The sequence below is a fragment of the Coregonus lavaretus genome, assembly GCF_964263955.1.
Source record: "Coregonus lavaretus genome assembly, chromosome: 3".
Lineage (NCBI taxonomy): Eukaryota > Metazoa > Chordata > Actinopteri > Salmoniformes > Salmonidae > Coregonus > Coregonus lavaretus.
The window spans coordinates 26,095,831-26,120,181 of NC_139990.1; the positions used below are offsets into that span (position 1 = coordinate 26,095,831).

Sequence of the window (24,351 nt, forward strand, 5' to 3'; positions counted from 1 at the left end):
TTGTCTCAAGGCTTAAAAATCATTCTTTAACCTGTCTCCTCCCCTTCATCTACACTGATTGAAGTGGATTTAACAGGTGACATCAATAAGGGATCATAGCTTTCACTTGGATTCACCTGGTCAGTCTATGTCATGGACAGAGTAGGTTTTCCTAATGTATATTCATGTGAAATTATTTTGTAATAAAATGGTAATACCCATTACTTCTTGAGTTGAATTATATATCATTCCTATCAATAATAAATGCATTACCAAGGACTCAAACTATATGGTTTTATAGAATAGGCTTGTATTTGAAATTATTTTGAAAAACTGGGCCCAGTTTTGCTTTGACAACCACTTCACCCCACCGCTACCTTGTCCGGTGAATAGGCTTTGTATAATGTCACAATGCATTCAAACATGAATAATCCAGCCCTTGTTACGTTCTGCTCTGTTTCAGGGTCTGGAATAAGGTGGAAAGAGCTGGAGAAACAGAAAGAGGAAAGGACGTGATGAGAAAGAGAGTGGCTAGAAGAGCAGGGAAGTAGAGGGAGGAGAGAGGAACAAAGATTCTGGATTCTGGAAAAATAAGCCACTGTAAATAGTAAAGAACTCCAATGCAGAGATGAAGCCGATTAAAAAGCAAGGAAGGCGCCTGCCCCCGTCGACCCGGGCCAAAGGGGGGAAGAGACGGGGGGCGGGGGACAATGGGGAGAAAAGAGACTCGGACGAGAACAAAGATAGGTCCCCCAAAAGTCAGACCTCACCCCAAACCTCATCTCACTCAGAGTCTTCTCAGGAGGAGTCGGTGACACTCAAGGCGAGGGCCACGCCAGAGAGGGATGACCACAGAGAGGGGCCCCGGCTCCCAGAGACAGCGGCCGCAGCAGCAGGGTCCCTCCCTGGGAAGTTGGAGGACTCCCACCCAGGGAGCGTCAAGTCGCTGAGCACCCACAGCACAGACAGCAGCAGCAGCACCGCCAGTGCTGCCAACAGCCCCAACCCCTCGTCTAACCGCAAGACGGCCACCTTCAAGGCCCGCGTCCCCAAGAAGAAGTACACCTCTGAGCACTGTGCTGCCGCCGCTGCCGCCGCCAACCACGGCAACCCCGGCACGCCTCCACTGAGCAGCAATAGTGCTCACTGTGGCAGTAACACCGGAAGTCAGTCGTCGGGCTTCTCTTCGGCAGCGAGTGAGGGCGGTTCGCTCACTGACATCAACAGTCAGATCAGGAGACCAGCGGAGGACTACACTACCACTATAGCTCCATCACAGGACAGGGACAGCACACCTGGACCCCCTCCCATAGGAGACAGAGATAGGAGAGTCCCAGAGGGAGGCAGAGAAATCTCCCCCAGCCCTGTCCGCTGCTCTTCTACAGACACAGCCAGCGAACACGACCTGGATGTGAGCGAGCCACACCGCTCCAACTCTCACCACACCAATCCCACCACCGAAGCACACACCCTAGCCCTGGTGCAATGTAGCACCCCACACACTCCGACCCCACAGAGCCTGTCGGACGCGCTAGCTGACGCCCTGGCCAAAGGTTTAAAAAACCAGCGGGTGCTAGCCAGGCAGGCTAGGAGAAGGAGTGGAAAAGAGGAAGAGGAGAACGGAGGAGGGGGGAGGGAGAGCATGGACTCAGTGTTCCGAGCGGGTGTGGTGCGGAGGGTGAGCGGCGAGCATGGTAGCCTGGAGGTGCAGCTGAACGGCGAGAAGGAGCTGTACCGGTACCCGTTCCGTGAGGGTGCCCAGGGGCCAGTGGACATCATCATGGATGCCCCGCCGCCTGGCTCCCAGGCCGTGCCCATCGGCACCCCTGTGTGCGTGCCCTTCGGAGGTAACGAGGACAGCGGCACCACAGAGGCCCAGCGCCAGTGGTACCGAGAGGGCCTGGTAACCCAGGTGGACACCCACCCGGCTGTGTCCTACCCCTATAGAGTGTTGTTGGAGGATAGAGCGCCGCCAGGGGATGAGGAGGGGGATGGCAGTGTGGGCACTCCGACGGCTGTGTGGGTGTCCCGTCAGAGCCTCCGCCTGCTGGTGCCCCCCTGGGACCTCGACCTGGGACCCTCCGGAGGGGGGCGAGAGGAAAGCAATGCCGCCGCCGAGAGAGGGAGAGAGAGGGAGAGAGAGAGAGAGGACAGGGACGAGATAGAGGTGGAGCAGGAGCTGTGTCGACTCAGCCATGGGATGGGGCTCAGCGCGACTGTGACTGGGTCCGTGTTGGGGAGGCTTTCATACCCTGGAACGGCCCCCGCCTCCTCATCTTCCTCTACTGTCAGCTCCCCCGTTACCCCTGCCTCGGTGCTGAGTCTGGTGCCCGGAAGAGAATGGGAGCGAGAGAAGGACCTGATGGAGAGAGAGAGGGAGATCAAGAGGAAACAAGAGAGAGATAACCGAGAGAGGGCCAAACAGCACCACCACTTCATGCCCCTGACCCCTGAGGAGGACATAGAGGTGTCCAACTTCAGCATGGTGCCCATGGGGGCAGCGGGGGGGGAGGTCAAGGCCCTGGCGGTGTCCCAGCACAGGCACATACTCTCCAAGCCGCCCCCTGGCTACCCTAGCCCCCACCTGTCCGTGGTCCGGGGCCTCGGAGGCACTCCGCTGGTGGGCCCCCACCTGGCCCTCAACCACCACCCCCCTCCCTCCCCCACGGTGCTACTGGGCCTGGAGTCGGGAACGCTGGCAGTTGGGGCGGCCGTCATCGCCACCCCTCAGCTGCCCCCTCTGCCCCCCTTGTCCTCCTCGTCCTCCTCGTCCTCCCGCGGCTCCCTGGATAAGCCGCCCTCTTCAAACTCCAGCTCCCACGGTGCATCTGGAGGAGGTGGAGGCTCGTGCTCGGGTTCGGCGTCCTCATCGCGCTCCCGCACCCCGCTCACGGCAGCCCAGCAGAAGTACAAGAAGGGCGACGTGGTGTGTACCCCCACAGGCATCCGCAAGAAGTTCAACGGCAAGCAGTGGAGGAGGCTGTGCTCCAGAGAGGGCTGCTCTAAGGAGTCCCAGAGAAGAGGCTACTGCTCGCGTCATCTCTCCATGAGAACTAAAGAGATGGAGGCCAGCGGAGGGGGCAGAGAACGTGGCGGGGCCAGCAGTACGGGCACCCTAACCCCGTCAGACCTGAGACTGGGCGGCGGCCGGACCAGTTCGGAGTTCGACTGGGACAACACGTCGCGAGACAGCAGCGAAGCGAGCAGTAGGGGAGGGGATTCACGCCCCCGCCTGGTCCTGCCCTCGCTCCTGCCCCAGGACTTATCACGCTTCGACTTTGATGAGTGCGAGGCGGCCACCATGCTGGTGTCTCTGGGCAGCTCCCGCTCGGGCACGCCCTCCTTCTCTCCCATCTCCAACCAGTCGCCCTTCTCGCCCACGCCGTCGCCCTCGCCTTCCCCGCTTTTCGTCTTCCGCCCGGCCACCTTCAGCCCCATCACGGCGCCGCCTTCGCTCACCCCTCGCCGCCACCGTCACCTGAGCGGCACTAAGATTGGCACGCCGGGCTCGGAGCGTGAACGCCACCTGTCGGGCATCGTACCCACCTTCCAGACCAACCTCACCTTCACCGTGCCCATGAGCCCCAGCAAGCGGAAACTTGATGCCCTTCCTCCGCCCCTGCCCCTCTCTGCCCAGGATTACGCTAAGCCCGACCAGCAGTTAGGGGAGACTATAGGCCTCAGCCCAGCTGCCTTCAGGGTGCTCTCTCCTCAGAGCCAGCCCACCACTCCCTCCTCCCTCTCCTTCCCCCGGCCACGGAGCGCCACTAGCCGCCCCCCGTCCTCCGCCGCCTCCACCCCCCCACCCATGCTGGTGTCCCCCACCCCTCCCTCCCCCCTGCCCCAGGACCCCAGCCCCCGCCGCATTGTGCCCCTGCGAGACTCCCCTGTCATCGTGCGGAACCCCGACGTCCCCCTGGCCAAGTTCACAGATGGACCCCTGGGGAGGAGGGGAGGAGGGGGCCGCTCCTCCAGAGAGCACATCCAGCCCCTGCACCTTGCCACCGGCCTCCAAGCACCCGTGCCCATCAACGGCGCCGCCACCAATGGAGCAGTCCTCCTGCGAAACCCCGCCTCCACCCTGGTCCTTGTAACCTCCTCCCAGTCCCTGATCCCAGCCGTCGCCGGACGCCCTGCTCACTCCAGCCCAGCCCTCAGTGGTGGCTCCGCCTCCATCTCCTCTACTGGCTCCGCCCTCTCCAGCTCTGGATCAGGCGGTAGGGAGTGGGAGAGGAAGCCCGGCGGGCACCAGGACGCCATTGGAGGGGCACTGCCCCAGCCGGTAGCCTGCCACCCCTCGCCAACCGCCCTGCTGCCACTTATCCTACCAGCCGAGTCCCCTCACCCTGCACCCCGCAAGGACATCATCATTGGACGGCCCGGGACAGGTAAGACAACAATCATTATAGGGGTGTATAGGGTTTAGTATATAGGGGTTAGTATATAGGGGTTAGTATGTAGGGGTGTATAGGGGTTAGTATGTAGGGCTGAATAGGGGTTAATATATAGGGGTTAGTATATAGGGGTGTATATAGGGGTTAGTCTATAGGGGTTAGTATATAGTGGTTAGTATATAGGGGTGTATAGGGGTTAGTATATAGGGGTTAGTATATAGAGGTGTATAGGGGTTAGAATATAGACGTGTATAGGGGTTAGTATATAGAGGTATATAGGGGTAGGTGTATAGGGGTGTATAGGGGTTAGTATATAGAGGTGTATGGGGTTAGTATATAGAGGTATATAGGGGTAGGTATATAGGGGTGTATAGGGGTTAGTATATAGAGGTGTATGGGGTTAGTACAGTGCATACAGAAAGTATTCAGACCCCTTGACCTTTTCCACGTTTTGTTACGTTACAGCCTTATTAAAAAATCGATGAAATTGTTTATTTTCCTCATCAATCTACGCACAATACCCCATAATGACAAAGCAAAAACAGTTTTTTTGATTTTTTAAAGAAAAAATACATTTACATACAGTTACAGTCGAAAGTTTACATACACTTAGGTTAGAGTCATTAAAACTTGTTTTTCAACCACTCCACAAATTTCTTGTTAACAAACTATTGTTTTGGCAAGTCGGTTAGGACATCAAGTAATTTTTCCAACAATTGTTTACAGACAGATTATTTCACTTATAATTCACTGTATCACAATTCCAGTGGGTCAGAAGTTTACATACACTAAGTTGACTGTGCCTTTAAACAGTTTGGAAAATTCCAGAAAATGATGTCATGGCTTTAGAAGCTTCTGAAAGGCTAATTGACATAATTTGAGTCAATTGGAGGTGTACCTGTGGATGTATTTCAAGGCCTACCTTCAAACTCAGTGCCTCTTTGCTTGACATCATGGGAAAATCAAAATAATTCAGCCAAGACCTCAGATTTTTTTTTTGTAGAACTCCACAAGTCTGGTTCATCCTTTGGAGCAATTTCCAAACGCCTGAAGGTACCACTTTCATCTGTACAAACAATAGTACGCAAGTATAAACACCACAGGACCACGCAGCCGTCATACCACTCAGGAAGTAGACGCGTTCTGTCTCCTAGAGATGAACGTACTTTGGTGCGAAAAGTGCAAATCAGTCCCAGAACAACAGCAAAGGACCTTGTGAAGATGCTGGAGGAAACAGGTACAAAAGTATCTATATCCACAGTAAAACGAGTCCTATATCAACATAACCTGAAAGGCCACTCAGCAAGGAAGAAGCCACTGCTCCAAAACCGCCATAAAAAACCCAGACTACGGTTTGCAACTGCACATGGGGACAAAGATTGTACTTTTTGGAGAAATGTCCTCTTGTCTGATGAAACAAAAATAGAACTGTTTGGCCATAATGACCATCGTTATGTTTGGAGGAAAAAGGGGAATGCTTGCAAACCGAAGAACACCATACCATCTGTGAAGCACAGGGTGGCAGCATCATGCTGTGGGGGTGCTTTGCTGCAGGAGGGACTGGTGCATTTCACAAAATAGATGGCATCATGAGGAAGGAAAATTATGTGGATATATTGAAGCAACATCTCAAGACATCAGTCAAGTTAAAGCTTGGTCGCAAATGGGTCTTCCAAATGGACAATGACCCCAAGCATACTTCCAAGGTTGTGCCAAAATTGCTTAAGGACAACAAAGTCAAGGTATTGGAGTGGCCATCACAAAGCCCTGACCTCAATCCTATAGAAAATGTGTGGGCAGAACTGAAAAAGCGGGTGCGCGCAATGAGGCCTACAAACCTGACTCAGTTACACCAGCTCTGTCAGGAGGAATGGGCCAAAATTCACGCAACTTATTGTGGGAAGCTTGTGGAAGGCTACCCGAAACGTTTGACCCAAGTTAAACAATTTGAAGGCAATGCTATCAAATACTAATTGAGTGTATGTAAACTTCTGACCCACTGGGAATGTGATGAAAGAAATAAAAGCTGAAATAAATCATTCTCTCTACTATTATTCTGACATTTCACATTCTTAAAATAAAGTGGTGATCCTAACTGATCTAAGACAGGGAAACTGAGTTTAAATGTATTTGTCTAAGATGTATGTAAACTTCCGACTTCAACTTTAAGTATTCAGACCCTTTACTCAGTACTTTGTTGAAGCAGCTTTGGCAGCGATTACAGCCTTGAGTCTTCTTGGGTATGACGCTACAAGCTTTGCACACCCGTATTTGGGGAGTTTCTCCCATTCTTCTCTGCAGATCCTCTCAAGCTCTGTCAGGTTGGATGGGGAGTGTCGCTGCACAGCTATTTTCAGGTCTCTCCAGAGATGTTAGATCAGGTTAAAGTCCGGGCTGTGGCTGGGCCACTCAAGGACATTCAGAGACTTGTCCCGAAGCCACTCCTGCGTTGTCTTGGCTGTGTGATTAGGGTCGGTGTCCTGTTGGAAGGTGAACCTTCGCCTTAGTCTGAGGTCCTGAGCGCTCTGGAGCAGGTTTTCATCAAGGATCTCTCTGTACTTTGCTCCGTTCATCTTTCCCTCGATCCTGACTAGTCTCCCAGTCCCTGCCACTGAAAAAGATCCCCACATCATTGTGCTGCCATCACCATGCTTCACCGTAGGGTGGTGCCAGGTTTCCTCCAGACGTGATGCTTGGCATTCAGGCCAAAGAATTCAATCTTGGTTTCATCAGACCAGAGCATCTTGTTTCTCATGGTCTGAGAGTCTTTTAGGTGCCTTTTGGCAAACTCCAAGCGGGCAGTTATGTGCCTTTTACTGAGGAGTGGCTTCCATCTGGCCACTCTACCATAATGGCCTGATTGGTGGAGTGCTGCAGAGATGGTTGTCCTTCTGGAAGGTTCTCCCATCTCCACAGAGGAACTCTGGAGCTCTGTCAGAGTGACCATCACATTATTGGTCACCTCCCTAACCAAGGCCCTTCTACCCCGATTGCTCAGTTTGGCCGGGCGGCCAGCTCTAAGTAGAGTCTTGGTGGTTCCAAACTTCTTCCATTTAAGAATGATGGAGGCCACTGTTTTCTTGGGGACCTTCAATGCTGCAGAATTTTTTTGTCAACTGTGGGACCTTATATAGACAGGTGTGTGCCTTTCCAAATCATGTCCAATCAATTGAATTTACCACAGATGGACTCCAATCAAGTTGCAGAAATATCTCAAGGATGATCAATAGAAACAGGATGCACCTGAGCTCAATTTCGAGTCTCATAGCAAAGGGTCTGAATACTTATGTAAATTAGGTATTTCAGTTTTTTTTTATTCTTAATACATTTGCAAACATTTCTAAAAACCTGTTTTCACTTTGTCATTATGTTGTATTGTGTGTGGATTGATGAGGGGAAAAAATATTTTATCAATTTTAGAATAAGGCTGTAACGTAACAAAATGTAGAAAAAGTCAAAGGGTCTGAATGCTTTCTGAATTCACTGTATATAGAGGTGTATGGGGTTAGTATATAGGGGTATTTAGGGGTTAGTATATAGAGCTGTATAGGGGTTAGTATATGGAGGTGTATAGGGATTAGTATATGGGGGTATATAGGGGTTAATATATAGAGGCTTACGTGGTTAGTATATAGGGGTGTATGGGGTTAGTATATAGGGGTGTATGGGGTTAGTATATAGAGGTGTATATAGGGGTTATTATATAGGGTGTATAGGGGTTAGTATATAGGGGTGAATGGGGTTAGTATATAGAGGTGTATATAGGGGTTAGTATATAGGGGTGTATGGGGTTAGTATATAGAGGTGTATATAGGGGTTATTATATAGGGTGTATAGGGGTTAGTATATAGAGGTGTATATAGGGGTTAGTATATAGGGGTGTATGGGGTTAGTATATAGAGGTGTATATAGGGGTTATTATATAGGGTGTATATGGGTTAGTATATAGACGTGTAAAGGGGTTAGTAAATAGGGGTGTATAGGGGTTCGTATATAGAGGTGGTTATATAGGGGTTAGTATATAGGGGTGTATGGGGTTAGTTTATAGAGGTGTATAGGGATTAGTGTATAGGGGTTCGTATATAGAGGTGTATAGGGGTTAGTATATAGAGGTGTATGGGGTTAGTATATAGGGGTTATTATATAGGGTGTATAGGGGTTAGTATATAGAGGTGTATAGGGGTTAGTATATAGAGGTGTATGGGGTTAGTATATAGGGGTTATTATATAGGGTGTATAGGGGTTAGTATATAGAGGTGTATAGGGGTTAGTATATAGAGGTGTATGGGGTTAGTATATAGGGGTTAGTATATAGAGGTGTATAGGGGTTAGGGGTGTACAGACATCATAGTAACATACATCAGTGATAAGGGAAATGGGAAGAGTTATTATTGCAGGTATGCGACACCATTCTTCCACAATAAATTCCATCATTTGGTGTTTTGTTGACGGTGGTGGAAAACGTTCCAGAATCTCCCATAAGTGTTCAATTGGGTTTAGATCTGGTGACTGAGACGGCCATGGCATATGGTTTACATCGTTTTCATGCTCATCAAACCATTCAGTGACCACTCGTGCCCTGTGGATGGGGGCATTGTCATCCTGGAAGAGAGTGAGACCACTCCCATCGGGATAGAAATGATTCACCACAGGTTGAAGGTGATCACTCAGAATGGCTGTGTATTTATTGGCGTTTACCTTGCCCTCTAAGGGGTTGAGTGGATCTAAACCATGCCAGGAAAATGCACCCCACACCAATAACAGAGACGTCAGAACCCTCATTTACTCAAGTGTTTTCTTTATTTTGGCAGTTACCTGTGTGTAAAAATGAGTGACTTCAGTGACAAGAAATGTACATTTGAGTGTGGTGAAATTGTTCAACATGGCTGCAAGAATGCTGTGTCAGGCATAAGGTAGTAGGCAGACAAATATAATGTTTGTGGTTCAGTCGTTCTGGTATGTCTTTCATAATGTTTGTACTGGTGTGGCTCAGTGTGTGTGTGGTGTAGTTTGGTGTGGGGATGGGTGGGGGTCAACGAGTGTGTGAGAAGGGGTGTTGGTCTGTGTGCTTCAGTTTCAGTTAAACTTTTAAAAGGACTTGTCTAGACATGCAAGGCTGCTGAGCACAGGGAGGACACTCACACACAGTTCTTAATATAGCAGACAATACACAACCTCGGGCAGAGCACCAAGGGCATGTTTTTTTTTTTATCCCACTGAACTGAAAAGGAGTAATGGTATTTCAGTGTTGTCATGGATACTTTGTCTCTGGATAGAAATAGTGCAGTTAAGTGTAGAGCTCTTTCTGCTTATTGGATTGTGCTTCTCTCCTCTATTCTATCAGTTATTCTCTATGGGGGCGAATCCTAACTTCCACTTCAAATCTTCACTTAGTCCCGTTGAAGTCAATGGGAGATGAACGGTTAAAGCTAGCCCGTCTAGACCAGTAGTCTCAATTTGTGTGAAATAACAAGCTCCCCCATGACCCTCCCACATGTCATGAGATTATCTGAGGAGCTGTCGCAAGTTTAAGTTCAAACACTTCTGAGAAGAAACCCCTCTATCCTGGAAACACAACTCATGTACAGTATCTCACCTGACCAACATCAAATCAAATGTTATTTGTCACATGCTTCATAAACAACAGGTGTAGACTAACAGTGAAATGCTTACTTACGGGCTCTTCCCAACAATACAGAGAAAAAAATAGAAATAATAGAAAAATAATAACAATGAATAAATACACAATAAGTAACGATAACTTGGCTATATACACAGGGTACCAGTACCGAGTAGATGTGCAGGGGTATGAGATAATTGAGGTAGATACACTATATATACAAATTTATGTGGACACCCCTTCAAATTAATAGATTCGGCTATTTCAGCCACACCCGTTGCTGACAGGTGTATAAAATCGAGCACAACGCCATGCAATCTCCATAGACAAACATTGGCAGTAGAATGGCCTTACTGAAGAGCTCAGTGACTTTCAACGTGGCACCGTCATAGGATGCCACCTTTACAACAAGTCAGTTTGTCAAATTTCTTCCCTGCTAGAGCTGCTCCGGTCAACTGCCCCGGTCAACAATGGCTCAGCCGCGAAGTGGAAGGCCACTGGAAGCAACGTCAGCACAAGAACTGTTCGTCGGGAGCTTCATGAAATGGGTTTCCATGGCCGATCAGCCACAAATGCCAAGTGTTGGCTGGAGTGGTGTTTAGCTCGCCGCCATTGGACTTTGGAGAAGTGGAAACGCGTTCTTTGGAGTGATGAATCACCCTTCACCATCTGGCAGTCCGACGGACTAATCTGGGTTTGATGCCAGGAGAACGCTACCTGCCCCAATGCATAGTGCCAACTGTAAAGTTTGGTGGAGGAGGAATAATGGTCTGGGGCTGTTTTTTCATGGTTCGGGCTAGGCCCCTTAGTTCCAGTGAAGGGAAATCTTAACGCTACAGCATACAATGACATTCTAGCCGATTCTGTGCTTCCAACTTTGTGGAAAAAGTTTGGGGAAGGCCCTTTCCTTTTTCAGCATGACAATGCCCCCGTGCACAAAGTGAGGTCCAAATAGAAAGGGTTTGCCGAGATCGGTGTGGAAGAACTTGACTGGCCTGCACAGAGCCCTGACCTCATCCCATCGAACACCTTTGCGATGAATTGGAACACAGACTGCGAGCCAGGGCTAATCGCCCAACATCAGTGCCCGACCTCACTAATGCGCTTGTGACTGAATGGAAGCAAGTCCTCGCAGCAATGTTCCAAAATCTAGTGGAAAGCCTTCCCAGAAGAGCGGAGGCTGTTATAGCAGCAAAGGGGGGACCAACTCCATATTAATGCCCATGATTTTGGAATGAGATGTTCGATGAGCACGTGTCCACATACTTTTGGTTATGTAGTGTATGTGCATATAACTAGGAATAAAGTGACAGATAATAAACAGTAGCAGCAGCGTATTTGATGAGTTAGTGCAAAAAAGGGTCAATAGTCCGGGTAGTTATTTGGTTAACAATTTAACTAACTATTTAGCAGTCTTATGGCTTGGGGGTAGAAGCTGTTCAGGGTCCTGTTGCTTCCAGACTTGGGGCATCAGTACCGCTTGCCATGCTGTAGCAGAGAGAACAGTCTATGACTTGGGTGGCTGGAGTCTTTTACAATTTGCAGGGCCTTCCTCTGACACCGCCTTGTAAAGAGGTCCTGGATGGCAGGAAGCTCGGCCCCAGTGATGTACTGGGCTGTACGCACTACCCTCTGTAGCACCTTTAAGGTCGGATGCCAATCAGTTGCCATACCAAGTGGTGATGCAGCCAGTCAAGATGCTCTCAATGGTGCAGCTGTAAAACTTTTGAGGATCTCAGGTCCCATGCCGAATCTTTTCAGCCTCCTGAGGGGGGCATTGTCGTACCCTCTTCATGACTGTGTTGGTCTGTGTGGACCATGATAGATCCTTAGTGATATGGACACTCAAGGGTCACTTGAAAATGTCAGGGGATCAATCTCAATGTGACTCAAAAATCTTAAGAAGCTGCAATGTGTAAAACCCCATATTAGTATACGTTGTTCTTGACCAACTAGGTTGTCATTGTAAAATATAATTTGTTCTCAATTATATACTTGGCTAAATATCTGAAATAATTGAAGCATATTATATACTAAGCAAGACCTGTGTTGCTTTTCCAATAAGACTCTATATATTAGTGTTCCCTTTGACTGTTTGACTGTATTACTGTTAACCAGTGCACTCTTAGAAGAAAAGGTGCTATCCAGAACCTAAAAGGGTTCTTCGGCTGTCCCCATAGGAGAACCCTTTGGAGAACCCTTTTTTGTTCCAGGTAGAACCCTTTTGAGTTCCCTGTGGAACCCTTTACACAGAGGGTTCTACATGGAACCCAAAAGAGTTCTACCTGTAACCAAAAAGGGTTCTCGAATGGGGACAGCCGAAGAACCCTTTTGGAACCCTTTTTTCCTAAAAGAGTGTGTTTTCCAAAATGGTGGGTCAATACCCAATGGGGCTGAGAGGGTCACGACTAAAGACTGTGCTCAGACAGGAAATATTTTGTTTTTCTTAAGGGTCACAAGAGAATTCAAATGGCGGAGAATTCAGTATAGTCATGCCGTCACTGCACAAATACGTTTGGGACTTAAAATAAATCACCAACTATTCTTAATATTTTCCTTTCGAATCTGCCCTTTCCTCCCACAGTATGGACCAATGTGGAGCCCCGGTCAGTGCCAGTGTTTCCTTGGCATTCATTGGTCCCTTTCCTGGAGCCTAGCCAATCGAGTACGGCTGCCCAGCCCGCTGATGGCCAACAGCTTGTCAATCAGAGCAAAGGTGAGGATTTGTTCAACACTTCACTTATGTGTTGAATAAATAGGCCTATTCTAGTCAGGTTGCATACACAACTCATGTGTTGTACTTACTTCTTTTGTAAAGATAGTTATGGAGAAAAGTTCAGTATACCATATTGCATTTTTCACTGTTTACTGCATCACTTCATAAATAAATAACTGTTAAATAACTGAACTAATATCAATAATTCTCAGTACAAAAAAAACAAAAAAATATTTATGTTGGTGAAATTCAACCTGCCTGTTTTTGCAATTACGTTGAGATTTAGTAACATGGGTTACATTGAGTTGATTATTGAGTCCAATAATCATAATTTCTCTATTAAACCATTTTAGCTACTTAATGTAAGGGATAATCAACAAGGGGCTATGCGTTCTCTGGAAAGAATGCACGGCGCAGAAGGTGGGTGCCACGACACGGAGCAGAGTGATAATAAACCACCAGCATCCACCAACTAACTCCCTTCTCTCTTGTCTCAGAGCCTCGTTGCGGGGTGGCCCTAGTGAGTGACGGATGGGTGGGTCCACCAGACGCAGAGCGAGGGTCTCCATCCTGCCCACCACCCTCCTCCAATGACAACAACCCCCCAGCTGAAAGAGCAGAAAGAGGTGGAGCCGACAGCGAGACAGAGAGCGATGCAGACGACCCGTACGTTTTTTATAGGTTGTTTAATGGTCATTCGAAAGTGTGTCAACTGTTGTATTGCAGGTGACACACTACGAGTGTGTGGTAAAAGGAAATAATGTTGTCTGTAATCTTTGACAGCCCCACTTTGGCTTTCAAGAACATTCCATCACAAAGGCTTGCATTGCAGTAGGAACCAGGAAAGACCAGTTCTCTTTCAATTGCCCTGGTTTCATTGATTGTTGAATCCACTTAGTTTGATGGAGAGACCTACATAGAGAAAATGTCATAGTTGTGTTTGTACACAGTAGAATGTACCACTTAAAACCACAAAACGGACTTAGAAATTAAGTGATGAAGAAGGATAAATTCTTATTTACAATGACGGCCTACCCCAGCCAAACCCGGACGACGCTGGGCAAATTGTGCGCCGCCAATTGAAGAAGATTGGAAAACCTGCCCTTTTTGCTCATACACATTCACACATTATTACATGTTTCTGATTGGCAGGCCATAATCATTAAGTTTCTGATTGGCATGCCATATTCACATTGAGTTTCTGATTGGCAGGCCATAATCATATTGAGTTTCTGATTGGCAGGTTTTTTCCGGGTGTAGCCAATGATCCTGCCCCATCTACGGGCCCTATCAAGAGGCGCACTCAGTCCCTCAGTGCCCTTCCCAAAGATGGAGAAAGAAAGGTGAGCTCTCTGCTTGTCTGTCTCTGGCTTCTATTTTCTTATCTGTGTCTCTCAGTCTAATATCTCCCAGTCACATACAGTATGTGTCCCTCTCTCTGTGTGCTATTAGCTCAAACTAGAAATTGCCATTATCTACAGATCGAGGATCAGATTACCTGACCCCCAATCCCAATCTTACCATTAGGGGGATAAAAAATATCTTACCCTGTATCAGTGATTAGGGGCAAATTCGACCTACTCCTTGTGGCTCATCCCTTCCATGCACCCTCTTACCACATCTCTCTCTCTCAGAGGGAAAAGGACCACATTCGGCGGCCAATGAACGCGTTCATGATCTTCAGCAAGCGTCACCGGGCGCTGGTGCACCAGAGGCACCCCAACCAGGACAACCGCACGGTCAGCAAAATCCTGGGCGAGTGGTGGTACGCCCTGGGGCCCAAAGAGAAGCAGAAGTACCACGATCTTGCCTTCCAGGTACATACCAATGATGTATATAAACCCTGGATGACTGACAGGGGGCGCTGTATTGAAGCCACCGTGCAGCCATCTTGGTACTCCTCCACCATTGTGAAAAACGATTTTGAAAGCTATAGAAATGCATTTATTAATGTCTACATTAATTTTCTATTACAGACACCTTAATGCAAATTCAATTATGTTATCTAAACATAAAAAAATTAATATATACAGTACCAGTCAAAAGTTTGGACACACCTACTCATTCCAGGGTTTTTCTTTATTTTTACTATTTTCTACATTGTAGAATAATAGTGAAGACATCAAAACGATGAAATAACACATATGGAATCATGTAGTAACCAAAAAAGTGTTAAACAAATCAAAATATATTTTATATTTGAGATTCTTCAAATAGCCACCTTTTGCCTTGATGACAGCTTTGCACGCTCTTGGCATTCTCTCAACCAGCTTCATGAGGTAGTCACCTGGAATGCATTTCAATTAACAGGTGTGCCTTGTTAAAAGGTAATTTGTGGAATTTCATTCCTTCTTAATGCGTTTGAGCCAATCAGTTGTGTTGTGACAAGGTAGGGGGGTATACAGAAAATAGCCCTATTTGGTAAAAGGCCAAGTCCATATTATGGCAAGAACAGCTCAAATAAGCAAAGAGAAATGACAGTCCATCATTACTTCAAGACATGAAGGTCAGTCAATCCGGAAAATTTCAAGAACTTTGAAAGTTTCTTCAAGTGCAGTCGCAAAAACCATCAAGCACTATGATGAAACTGGCTCTCATGAGGATCGCCACAGGAAAGGAAGACCCAGAGTTACCTCTGCTGCAGAGGATAAGTTCATTAGAGTTAACTGCACCTCAGATTGTAGACCAAATAAATTCACAGAGTTCAAGTAACAGACACATCTCAACATCAACTGTTTTTTTTTTTTCAACTGTTCAGAGGAGACTGTGTGAATCAGGCCTTCATGGTCGAATTGCTGCAAATAAACCACTACTAAAGGACGCCAATAATAAGAAGAGACTTTCTTGGGCCAAGAAACACGAGCAATGGACATTAGACCGGTGGAAGTCTGTCCTTTGGTCTGATGAGTCCAAATTTGAGATTTTTGGTTCCAACCGCCGTGTCTTTGTGAGACAAAGAGTAGGTGAACGGATGATCTCTGCATGTGTGGTTCCCACCGTGAAGCATGGAGGAGGAGGTGTTATGGTGTGGGGGTGCTTTGCTGGTGACACTGTCTGTGATTTATTTAGAATTCAAGGCACACTTAACCAGCATGGGTACCACAGCATTCTGCAGCGATATGCCATCCTATCTGGTTTGCGCTTAGTGGGACTATAATTTGTTTTTCAACAGGACAATGACCCAACACACCTCCAGGCTGTGTAAGGGCTATTTGACCAAGAAGGAGAGTGATGGAGTGCTGCATCAGATGACCTGGCCTCCGCACTCCCCCGACCTCAACCCAGTTGAAATGGTTTGGGATGAGTTGGACTGCAGAGTGAAGGAAAAGCAGCCAACAAGTGCTCAGCATATGTGGGAACTCCTTCAAGACTGTTGGAAAAGCATTCCAGGCGAAGCTGGTTGAGAGAATGCCAATAGTGTGCAAATCTGTCATCAAGGCAAAGGGTGGTTACTTTCAAGAATATCAAATATATTTGGATTAGTTTTTAAAAAAAATGGTTACTACATGATTCCATATGTGTTATTTCATAGTTTTGATGTCTTCACTATTATTCTACAATGTAGAAAATAGTAAAAATAAAGAAAAACTCTTGAATGAGTAGGTGTCCAAACTTTTGACTGGTACTGTGTATATATAACTACATTTTCCTTAAAGTAAAATTTTGGGGGAGAGTACTAATGTTACTGTCCCCACTACAGCAAAAAAAATACTTAAATACATGTAATTTTGTCCTTGAAACATTTAATTGAAATACTGTAAAATTCCATTCATTCCTATGGAGGACTGCTCCTATTGGGGAGTGCCAATATGGCCGACCGGCGGCTTCAAAGCCTCTCAATGGCCAATACATAGCATCAGCAATCCAGGGTTTATACACATCATTGGTACATACACCATACAGCACAAACAGCTTTGGGACCAGGCTGTAATAATGATGTTAATATCAATAGATTGTATTGTTTATTGTGCCTTTCAAAACACCCAAGGACTCTAAACCAGAGAATAGAATATTCTGTTTTCTTTCCATCCTTCCTTCTATCCTTTTCATGTTATGACTCTGTGTCTGACTCCATTTTCTCTCCCTCCCCCTCTCTCTCCCAGGTGAAAGAGGCTCACTTCAAGGCCCACCCAGACTGGAAGTGGTGCAACAAGGACAGGAGGAAGTCTATCTCTGAGGGCCGAGAGACCCCAGGGGCCAAAGAGACACGCGAGAGGAGCATGTCGGAGAGCACAGGTCAGAGAGTGCGTGTGTTAATGTGTGTGTGTGAGTCTTTTCACTATAGCTGTGTTTGCATTTGTGTGTGCTTATTTATCATCGTACATTTCTTACACTTTACTTACAGGAAAATGTACATAGTAATGAGAGCACTTTGATGAAAAGTGTTACCTACTTATTTGTATATTTCCGTGCTCCACTCCTCTGAGGGTGCGTGTGGGTGGGTTTGTTTTTTCCTGTGCTTGTACAAGCTATTTTTAATCTTCTTCGTTGTGTGTGATTGTGTGCTTGTATGAGTGTATTTACAATTTTGGTATGTCTTGTATACAATGTACTCTATTGACCTGTTTCCCGGACACTGGACTAAATGGCAAGCTCAATTGAAAATCTCCATTGAATGTGCTTTTTAGTCCAGGAGCATGCTTAATCTATGTCCGGGAAACCAGCCCTATTTAATGGGATTTTACTAAGACTCTTTCGCCTCCCTCCTCCACCGTAGAGCCTGAGTCAGGGTCTCAGGGCATGGAGGTGAAGGGTGCGGCAGGCCCGGACTGGCCTGGGGGCTCTGAGCGTTGTGTGGGGGCCAACAGTGGTCAGCTCCCTCGCCCCCGGGCCTTTTCTCAGAGTGCAGTACACAGCCTGGAGAGGAGGGAGCGGGCTAGAGATCTGGAGAAGGTACAGAGGACTGATATAGTTAGTGGCATCACTTTTTCTTCTGTTCTACCTGTTTTGTACGCAATTTCCCCCCCTTTTTGTCTTTTATTTTTTCTTATTTTTCTATCTTTCTTCTCTCTCTGTTTAGTAATAGTTATCCAGTAAAAGACTGCATTATATCTCAAAGCACTTAGCATAGTAAGAAGGGAACTCACTCACCTTCACCACCAATGTATAGCAACCACACCTAGGTGATCCACGGCGGCCATTTTGTGCCAAACCTTCTATCACAGTGGAGCTAACTTCTAGCTCTGTATTTCTCTCTCAGTTGTGTCGAGAAGGGGCAGGCTCATTCCGAAGCCGCCCCCCTACTCTCTCCCTGGCACAGTGTGGGGCCAGCGAGGACGTGACCAGCGACGAGGAGCGCATGGTCATCTGTGAGGAAGAGGGGGACGATGATGTCATGGGTGAGGTCACAGTCATATTTAGTGTGGCTACCATAGAATTAGGAAGTAGAATTTAAAAAGTAAAAGCAGGAAATGCATCACCTATGCCTCTACCGCCATTCATTTCAATTAGACTGGTTTGGATTTCTCCCTGACCAAAATGGCTGCCATTATCATTCCATTCTGGAACTTTGAAGGTTAATGACATGGTGGCTACTCTGTGTGTCCACTGTCTCATTCGTTGAAATAGAATAGAGTAGATTCCCTATTCTATTTATATGGTCTTAATACTGTTCTATAGCTGTTCTAGGGCTTCTCAATGTCTTGCACATGTAGTCTATAGATGTTTTTTCTACAGTAACTATCCTAGAGACAGCTCCTATAGCCGCTATGTTGCTTGTCTGTCTCATATTCGTCCGTTTTTAATGGCACATTCACTGTTGTTTTATTTATTTTATGTCTTTACTGTCCTATCATGTCTGATTGTACCTATTGTATCCTCTTCATTTCCAGAGGACTCGTGCCCTGAGGGATCCATAGACCTCAAGTGTAAAGAGAGAGTGACTGACAGTGACGAGGATGAGCCGGATGGACAGGTACCCTACCCGTTTAGCCATATAGCCTCTTAGCCTTTTGGACTGTAGGTGCTATTAACTTGTTAAAATTTAGATTTCATGGGTAATGGAACTGCCAAATGAAGTAGCATTGCCATACTGAATTTGAACAGATATCTAATAGATAGATATTCAATTGCCACTGTTTCCTCCCACCTATGCTAAGATGGTGTGAGTCTGATCTGTTTCATTCCCCCACCAGTTTAAATTCTACGTTGGTGCACTGAGAGACTTAATTCAGGAGGGACCATAGTTAACGTTTCTCGTTGATCTCTCCCCCTCCAGCGAGCCTTCCAGCCAGTGGTCCGCTCCTCTCTCCCCTATGCCACCAGCACCTCCCACCCTGACTCTCACTCCGACTCTACCAAGGGGAAAACAGGGGGGAGCACCGGAGAGAGCTCTGAGAGGAAGCGAAAGCGAGGGATGGAGGGAGGAGAAGAGGGAAGTGGAGAATCCAAAAGAGGAGGAGGAGGAGGGGGGCAGGTTCCCTCTAATTCCATCCCTGGATCGGCGCCCAACACCCCCGCTCTGGATTATGGACTCACCCAGGTGCTCGGTGCAGTCCGGATGGCCCCCACCATGGTGACCAACGTGGTATGCCCCATCGCCAGCATGCCCATCCCCATCACCAGCAAGCCAATGGAAGGCCCCATCGCCTTCAGTGCCCTCCCCGGGGAGAAGAAAGCCACGCTTCTGATTGGAGGACCGGGAGCAGGAGGCGGGCCTATCACAGCAGGGGGTGGGTACTTGTCCTCGTCCTCTCCCAATCCCGTGAGTGTGGGGCCGGGGGGGCTGCAGGTCACCAGTCTAGTGCTGGGAGGAGCATTCCCCAACCAGTCTATACAGCTCATAGCCCCGCCTCAGCCTCTCTTAAGCCCCACCCACAGCACCCTGCCACTCCCCCTCCCCCTGCTGCAGCCCCAGTTCCTTCCTGCCGCCTCTCTCACCCCTGCTGGCGGTGCCAAGCCTGGCCTCACCCAGGTGCAGTACATCCTGCCCATCCTGTCTTCTGTCAGTGCCAACCCCAAGAGCCCCTCCCCCCAGCTAACCCAGCAGCCAACCGGCGTCCTCACGCTGCCCTCTACTCCACCCACCCATGTCTCCCTGGCCAATGGAATACATTCGGGGGCAGGAGCGGGAATAAGATATGCCGCAGTGGGAGGGGTCAGCCCTGGAGCAAGAGGTGAGAGAGAGGAGTGATTGGCTGACAGGGATGGAAAAGGGGAGGACCTATGGAAAAGGGGAGGGGACTTTGCTATATACAAGGGGATATGCTTACGACCATCCAAAATTCATAGGTCTAAGTGTTATTTTTTGGGAGAAATTAGTTGAATTCCCCTTCAAACCCAGAATAAGTGTAACCTTCTATTTAGTCTCGCATATCCCTACTCTTTAATATTAACTGTCAGTGAGTACGTTTACATGCACACTAATAATTCGACATTAAACGGGAGTAGACAGATTATGCAATAGTCATGTAAACACCTTACTCTGTTTATCTTAATCGGCGTAAGGTCAAAATCGAAGTAAGCATATGCCGATTAAAACACCTGGCTTTCTGAGCAATCTTTTGAATTATTAGGACATGTAAACACCTTAATCGACGTTCGAGCGGTGTATTTTATCTGTGCATGTGCTAGCACCAGCCGAGCGAGCCTCCCTCTTTAGTGTGAGTGAACAACTGAATGTATGCAAGGTAGTTTTCACGTACAAACGTTATATGTCCGAACTCAGAACCAAATTATTTGCTGTGGTAGAACATTTATTTTGATTGCCGATTTTCTGCATTTATCAGAGTGCCATCAGGTAGCCTGATTTCAGTGTGTCCATGTAAACAGGATTATTAGGGCAATCGTTCTTCTTGCAAAGCATGTAAATGTTTTAATCAAACTGCTATGTTAATCTAACTATCCACAATAATCGCATACTCGGTGAGAGATAGAATTCATCACCTTATGGTTGTCATTAGTTATCATGTCAAACCAGTCTTACCTCAACTGCTCTCTCTCCCTGTCTCTCTCTCTCTCTCTCTCTCTCTCTCTCTCTCTCTCTCTCTCTCTCTCTCTCTCTCTTTCTCTCACCAGTCCAAGCCCAGTCTCCAGTCTTACAGAGCAAGATGTTGGTTCCCATGGCAACAGTGAGAACAGGCTCTACTCCTCCTCAGCCCATCTCCCTCGTGGCCCCTCCCCTTCCTGTTCAAAATGGTGCTCTTCCAGGAAACAAGGTAGTGATTATTACACACAAGCATACCACATAACAGCAACTTGTAGACCTCTTTCCGAAAAAAGGCTTGAACATACTCATTCAAGGGTTTTTCTTTATTTTTACTATTTTCTACATTGTAGAATAATAGTGAAGACATCAGAACTATGAAATAACACATATGGAATCATGTAGTAACCAAAAAAGTGTTAAACAAATCAACATATATTTTATATTTGAGATTCTTCAAATAGCCACCTTTTGCCTTGATGACAGCTTTGCACGCTCTTGGCATTCTCTCAACCAGCTTCACCTGGAATGCTTTTCCAACAGTCTTGAAGGAGTTCCCACATATGCTGAGCACTTGTTGGCTGCTTTTCCTTCACTTTGCAGTCCGACTCATCCCAAACCATCTCAATTTGGATGAGGTCAGGGGATTGTGGAGGCCAGGTCATCTGATGCAGCACTCCATCACTCTCCTTCTTAATCAAAGAGCCCTTACACAGCCTGGAGGTGTGTTGGGTCATTGTCCTGTTGAAAAACAAATGATAGTCCCACTAAGCCCAAACCAGATGGGATGGCGTATCGCTGCAGAATGCTGTGGTAGCCATGCTGGTTGTGTGCCTTGAATTCTAAATAAATCACAGACAGTGTTACCAGCAAAGCACCCCCACACCATAACACCTCCTCATCCATGCTTTACGGTGGGAACCACACATGCGGAGATCATCCGTTCACCCACACCGCGTCTCACAAACACATGGCGGTTGGAACCAAAAATCTCAAATTTGGACTCCAGACCAAAGGACAGATTTCCACCGGTCTAATGCTCGAGTTTCTTGGCCCAAGCAAGTCTCTTCTTCTTATTCCTTTAGTAGTGGTTTCGACCATGAAGGCCTAATTCACACAGTCTCCTCTGAACAGTTGATGTTGAGATGTGTCTGTTACTTGAACTCTGTGTAGCATTTATTTGTCCTGCAATTTCTGAGGCTGGTAACTCTAATGAACTTACCCTCTGCAGCAGAGGTAACTTTGGGTCTTCCATTCCTGTGGCGGTCCTCATGAAAGCTAGTTTCATCATAGTGCTTGATGGTTTTTGCGACTGTGCTTAAAGAAACTTTTAAAGTTCTTGAAATTTTCCGGATTGACTGACCTTCATGTCTTAAAGTAATGATTGACTGTCGTTTCTCTTTGCTTATTTGAGCTGTTCTTAAGACCATCTTCTGTGTACCCCCCTACTGTCACAGGTGTAGAGAGGAGTAGGTAGGAGGCAGTCACAGGTTTAGAACTACTGAATTTATTGAAGCACCATATATCAAAGCGGGACAAAACCCAAAGTGAAAAATATAAAGTACTCAGGAAATAGTAGGAGAGATACCTCTCAGGAAAACAAGGAACATTTACAATGACCGACAAAGACAAACGACAGAGGGAGTAAATATACAGTGATAGAGTGGAGATTGGAACCAGGTGTGTGTAATGATGACGAGACAAGTCCGGGGTTGATGAGTGAAGGGCATTTGCCAGCAGCAGGTTCGGCAGCAGCTAGAAGGCTGGCGACGCCGAACGCCTGAGCTGGACAGGAGGGGAAGTCAAAGCGAAGGCTGGTGTGACACCTACCTTGTCACAACACAACTGATTGGCTCAAACACATTACGTGTTTAACTTAATTAACTTTTAAGAAGGCCCACCTGTTAATTGAAATGCATTCCAGGTGACTACCTCATGAAGCTGGTTGATAGAATGCCAAGAGTGTGCAAAGCTATCATCAAAGCAAAGGGTGGCTATTTGAATATTATTTTAACACTTTTTTGGTTACTACATGATTCCATATGTGTTATTTCATAGTTTTGATGTCTTCAATATTATTCTACAAGGTAGAAAATAGTAAAAGTAAAGAAATACCCTTGAATGAGTAGGTGTCCTAAAACTTTTGACCGGTAGTGCGGGAATAAAACCACAACTCTGGTGGTACAAGTATGCATGCAACTGATGCATGGGGACCACTAGCCTCCTGGCTGACCTGTATGTGTGTGTTGTCCTGCACAGATCATCCAGATTGCCCCCATGCCGATGGTCCAGACAAATGTCCACCCTGCTGGAGCATTGCATCCTGGGGGTCCCTTCCCTGTATCCATGGCAACAGCCACTGTGATGACTCCGGGCATCAAACCCCCTCAGACCGTGTTGCTGACCTCGCCTCCAACAAGGTACTCACTTTAACCTACAAGAAACGTCTGATTATACAGTATATTCAGTGCAAGTATTCAGACCCCTTGACTTTTTCCACATTTTGTTACGTTACAGCCTTATTCTAAAATGGATAAAAATAAATACATATTCTCATCAATCTACACACAATACCCCATAATGATAAAGCAAAAACAGGTATTTAGAATTTTTTTGCAATTGTATTAAAAATAATTAAATGAAATACTTTATTTACATAAGTATTCAGACCCTTTGCTATGTGATGCGAAATTGACCTCAGTGGCACCCTGTTTCAATTGATCATCCTTGAGCTGTTTCTACAACTTGATTGGAGTCCACCTGTGGTAAATTCAATTGATTGGACATGATTTGGAAAGGCACACACCTGTCTATATAAGGTCCCACAGTTGACAGTATATGTCAGAGCAAAAACCAAGCCTTGAGGTCAAAGGAATTGTCCGTAGAGCTCCGAGACAGGATTGTGTCGAGGCACAGATCTGGGAAATGTACCAAAACATTTCTGCAGCATTGAAGGTCCCCAAGAACACAGTGGCCTCCATCATTCTTAAATGGAAGAAGTTTGGAACCACCAAGACTCTTCCTAGAGCTGGCTGCCCGGCCAAACTGAGCAATCGGGGGAGAAGGGCCTTGGTCAAGGAGGTGACCAAGAACCCAATGGTCACTCTGACAGAGCTCCAGAGTTCCTCTGTGGAGATGGGAGAACCTTCCAAAAGGACAACCATCTCTGCAGTACTCCACCAATCAGGCCTTTATGGTAGAGAGGCCAGACGGAAGCTACTCCTCAGTAAAAGGTACATGACAGCCCGCTTGGAGTTTGCCAAAAGGCACCTAATGACTCTCAGACCACAACATTCTCTGGTCTGATGAAACCAAGATTGAACTATTTGGCCTGCATGCCAAGCGTCACGTCTGGAGGAAACCTGGCACCATCCCTACGGTAAAGCATGGTGGTGGCAACATCATGCTGTGGAGATGTTTATCAGAGGCAGGGACTGGGAGACTAGTCAGGATTGAGGGAAAGATGAATGGAGCAAAGTACAGAGAGATCCTTGATGAAAACCTGCGCCAGACCCGCTCAGGACCTCAGACTGGGTCTAAGGTTCGCCTTCCAACAGGACAATGACCCTAAGCACACAGCCAAGACAACGCAGGAGTGGCTTCGGGACAAGTCTCTGAATGTCCTTGAGTGGCCCAGCCACAGCCCAGACTTGAACCCGATCGAACATCTCTGGAGAGACCTGAAAATAGCTGTGCAGTGACGCTCCCCATCCAACCT

At 47.1% G+C, this 24,351-nt stretch overlaps 1 protein-coding gene across 2 annotated transcripts in view; it reads left to right on the forward strand.

Moving 5' to 3' along the window:
* Positions 1–511: 511 nt before the first annotated feature.
* LOC311118318 (protein capicua homolog) overlaps positions 512–24,351 on the forward strand; it is a 34,373-nt gene continuing 10,533 nt past the window's right edge. The window contains exons 1-12 of one of the 2 annotated variants that reach the window (XM_084157612.1): positions 512–4,367; positions 12,578–12,709; positions 13,207–13,375; positions 13,953–14,052; positions 14,344–14,526; positions 16,813–16,945; positions 17,427–17,602; positions 17,910–18,048; positions 18,541–18,623; positions 18,927–19,824; positions 20,726–20,865; positions 22,893–23,053. In XM_084157612.1, coding sequence (XP_084013738.1) covers positions 608–4,367; positions 12,578–12,709; positions 13,207–13,375; positions 13,953–14,052; positions 14,344–14,526; positions 16,813–16,945; positions 17,427–17,602; positions 17,910–18,048; positions 18,541–18,623; positions 18,927–19,824; positions 20,726–20,865; positions 22,893–23,053 — 6,074 coding nt within the window. In that variant the 5' untranslated portion in view covers positions 512–607. The remainder of the gene's footprint in view (positions 4,368–12,577; positions 12,710–13,206; positions 13,376–13,952; positions 14,053–14,343; positions 14,527–16,812; positions 16,946–17,426; positions 17,603–17,909; positions 18,049–18,540; positions 18,624–18,926; positions 19,825–20,725; positions 20,866–22,892; positions 23,054–24,351) is intronic. The other variant, XM_084157613.1, reaches the window with a different exon arrangement.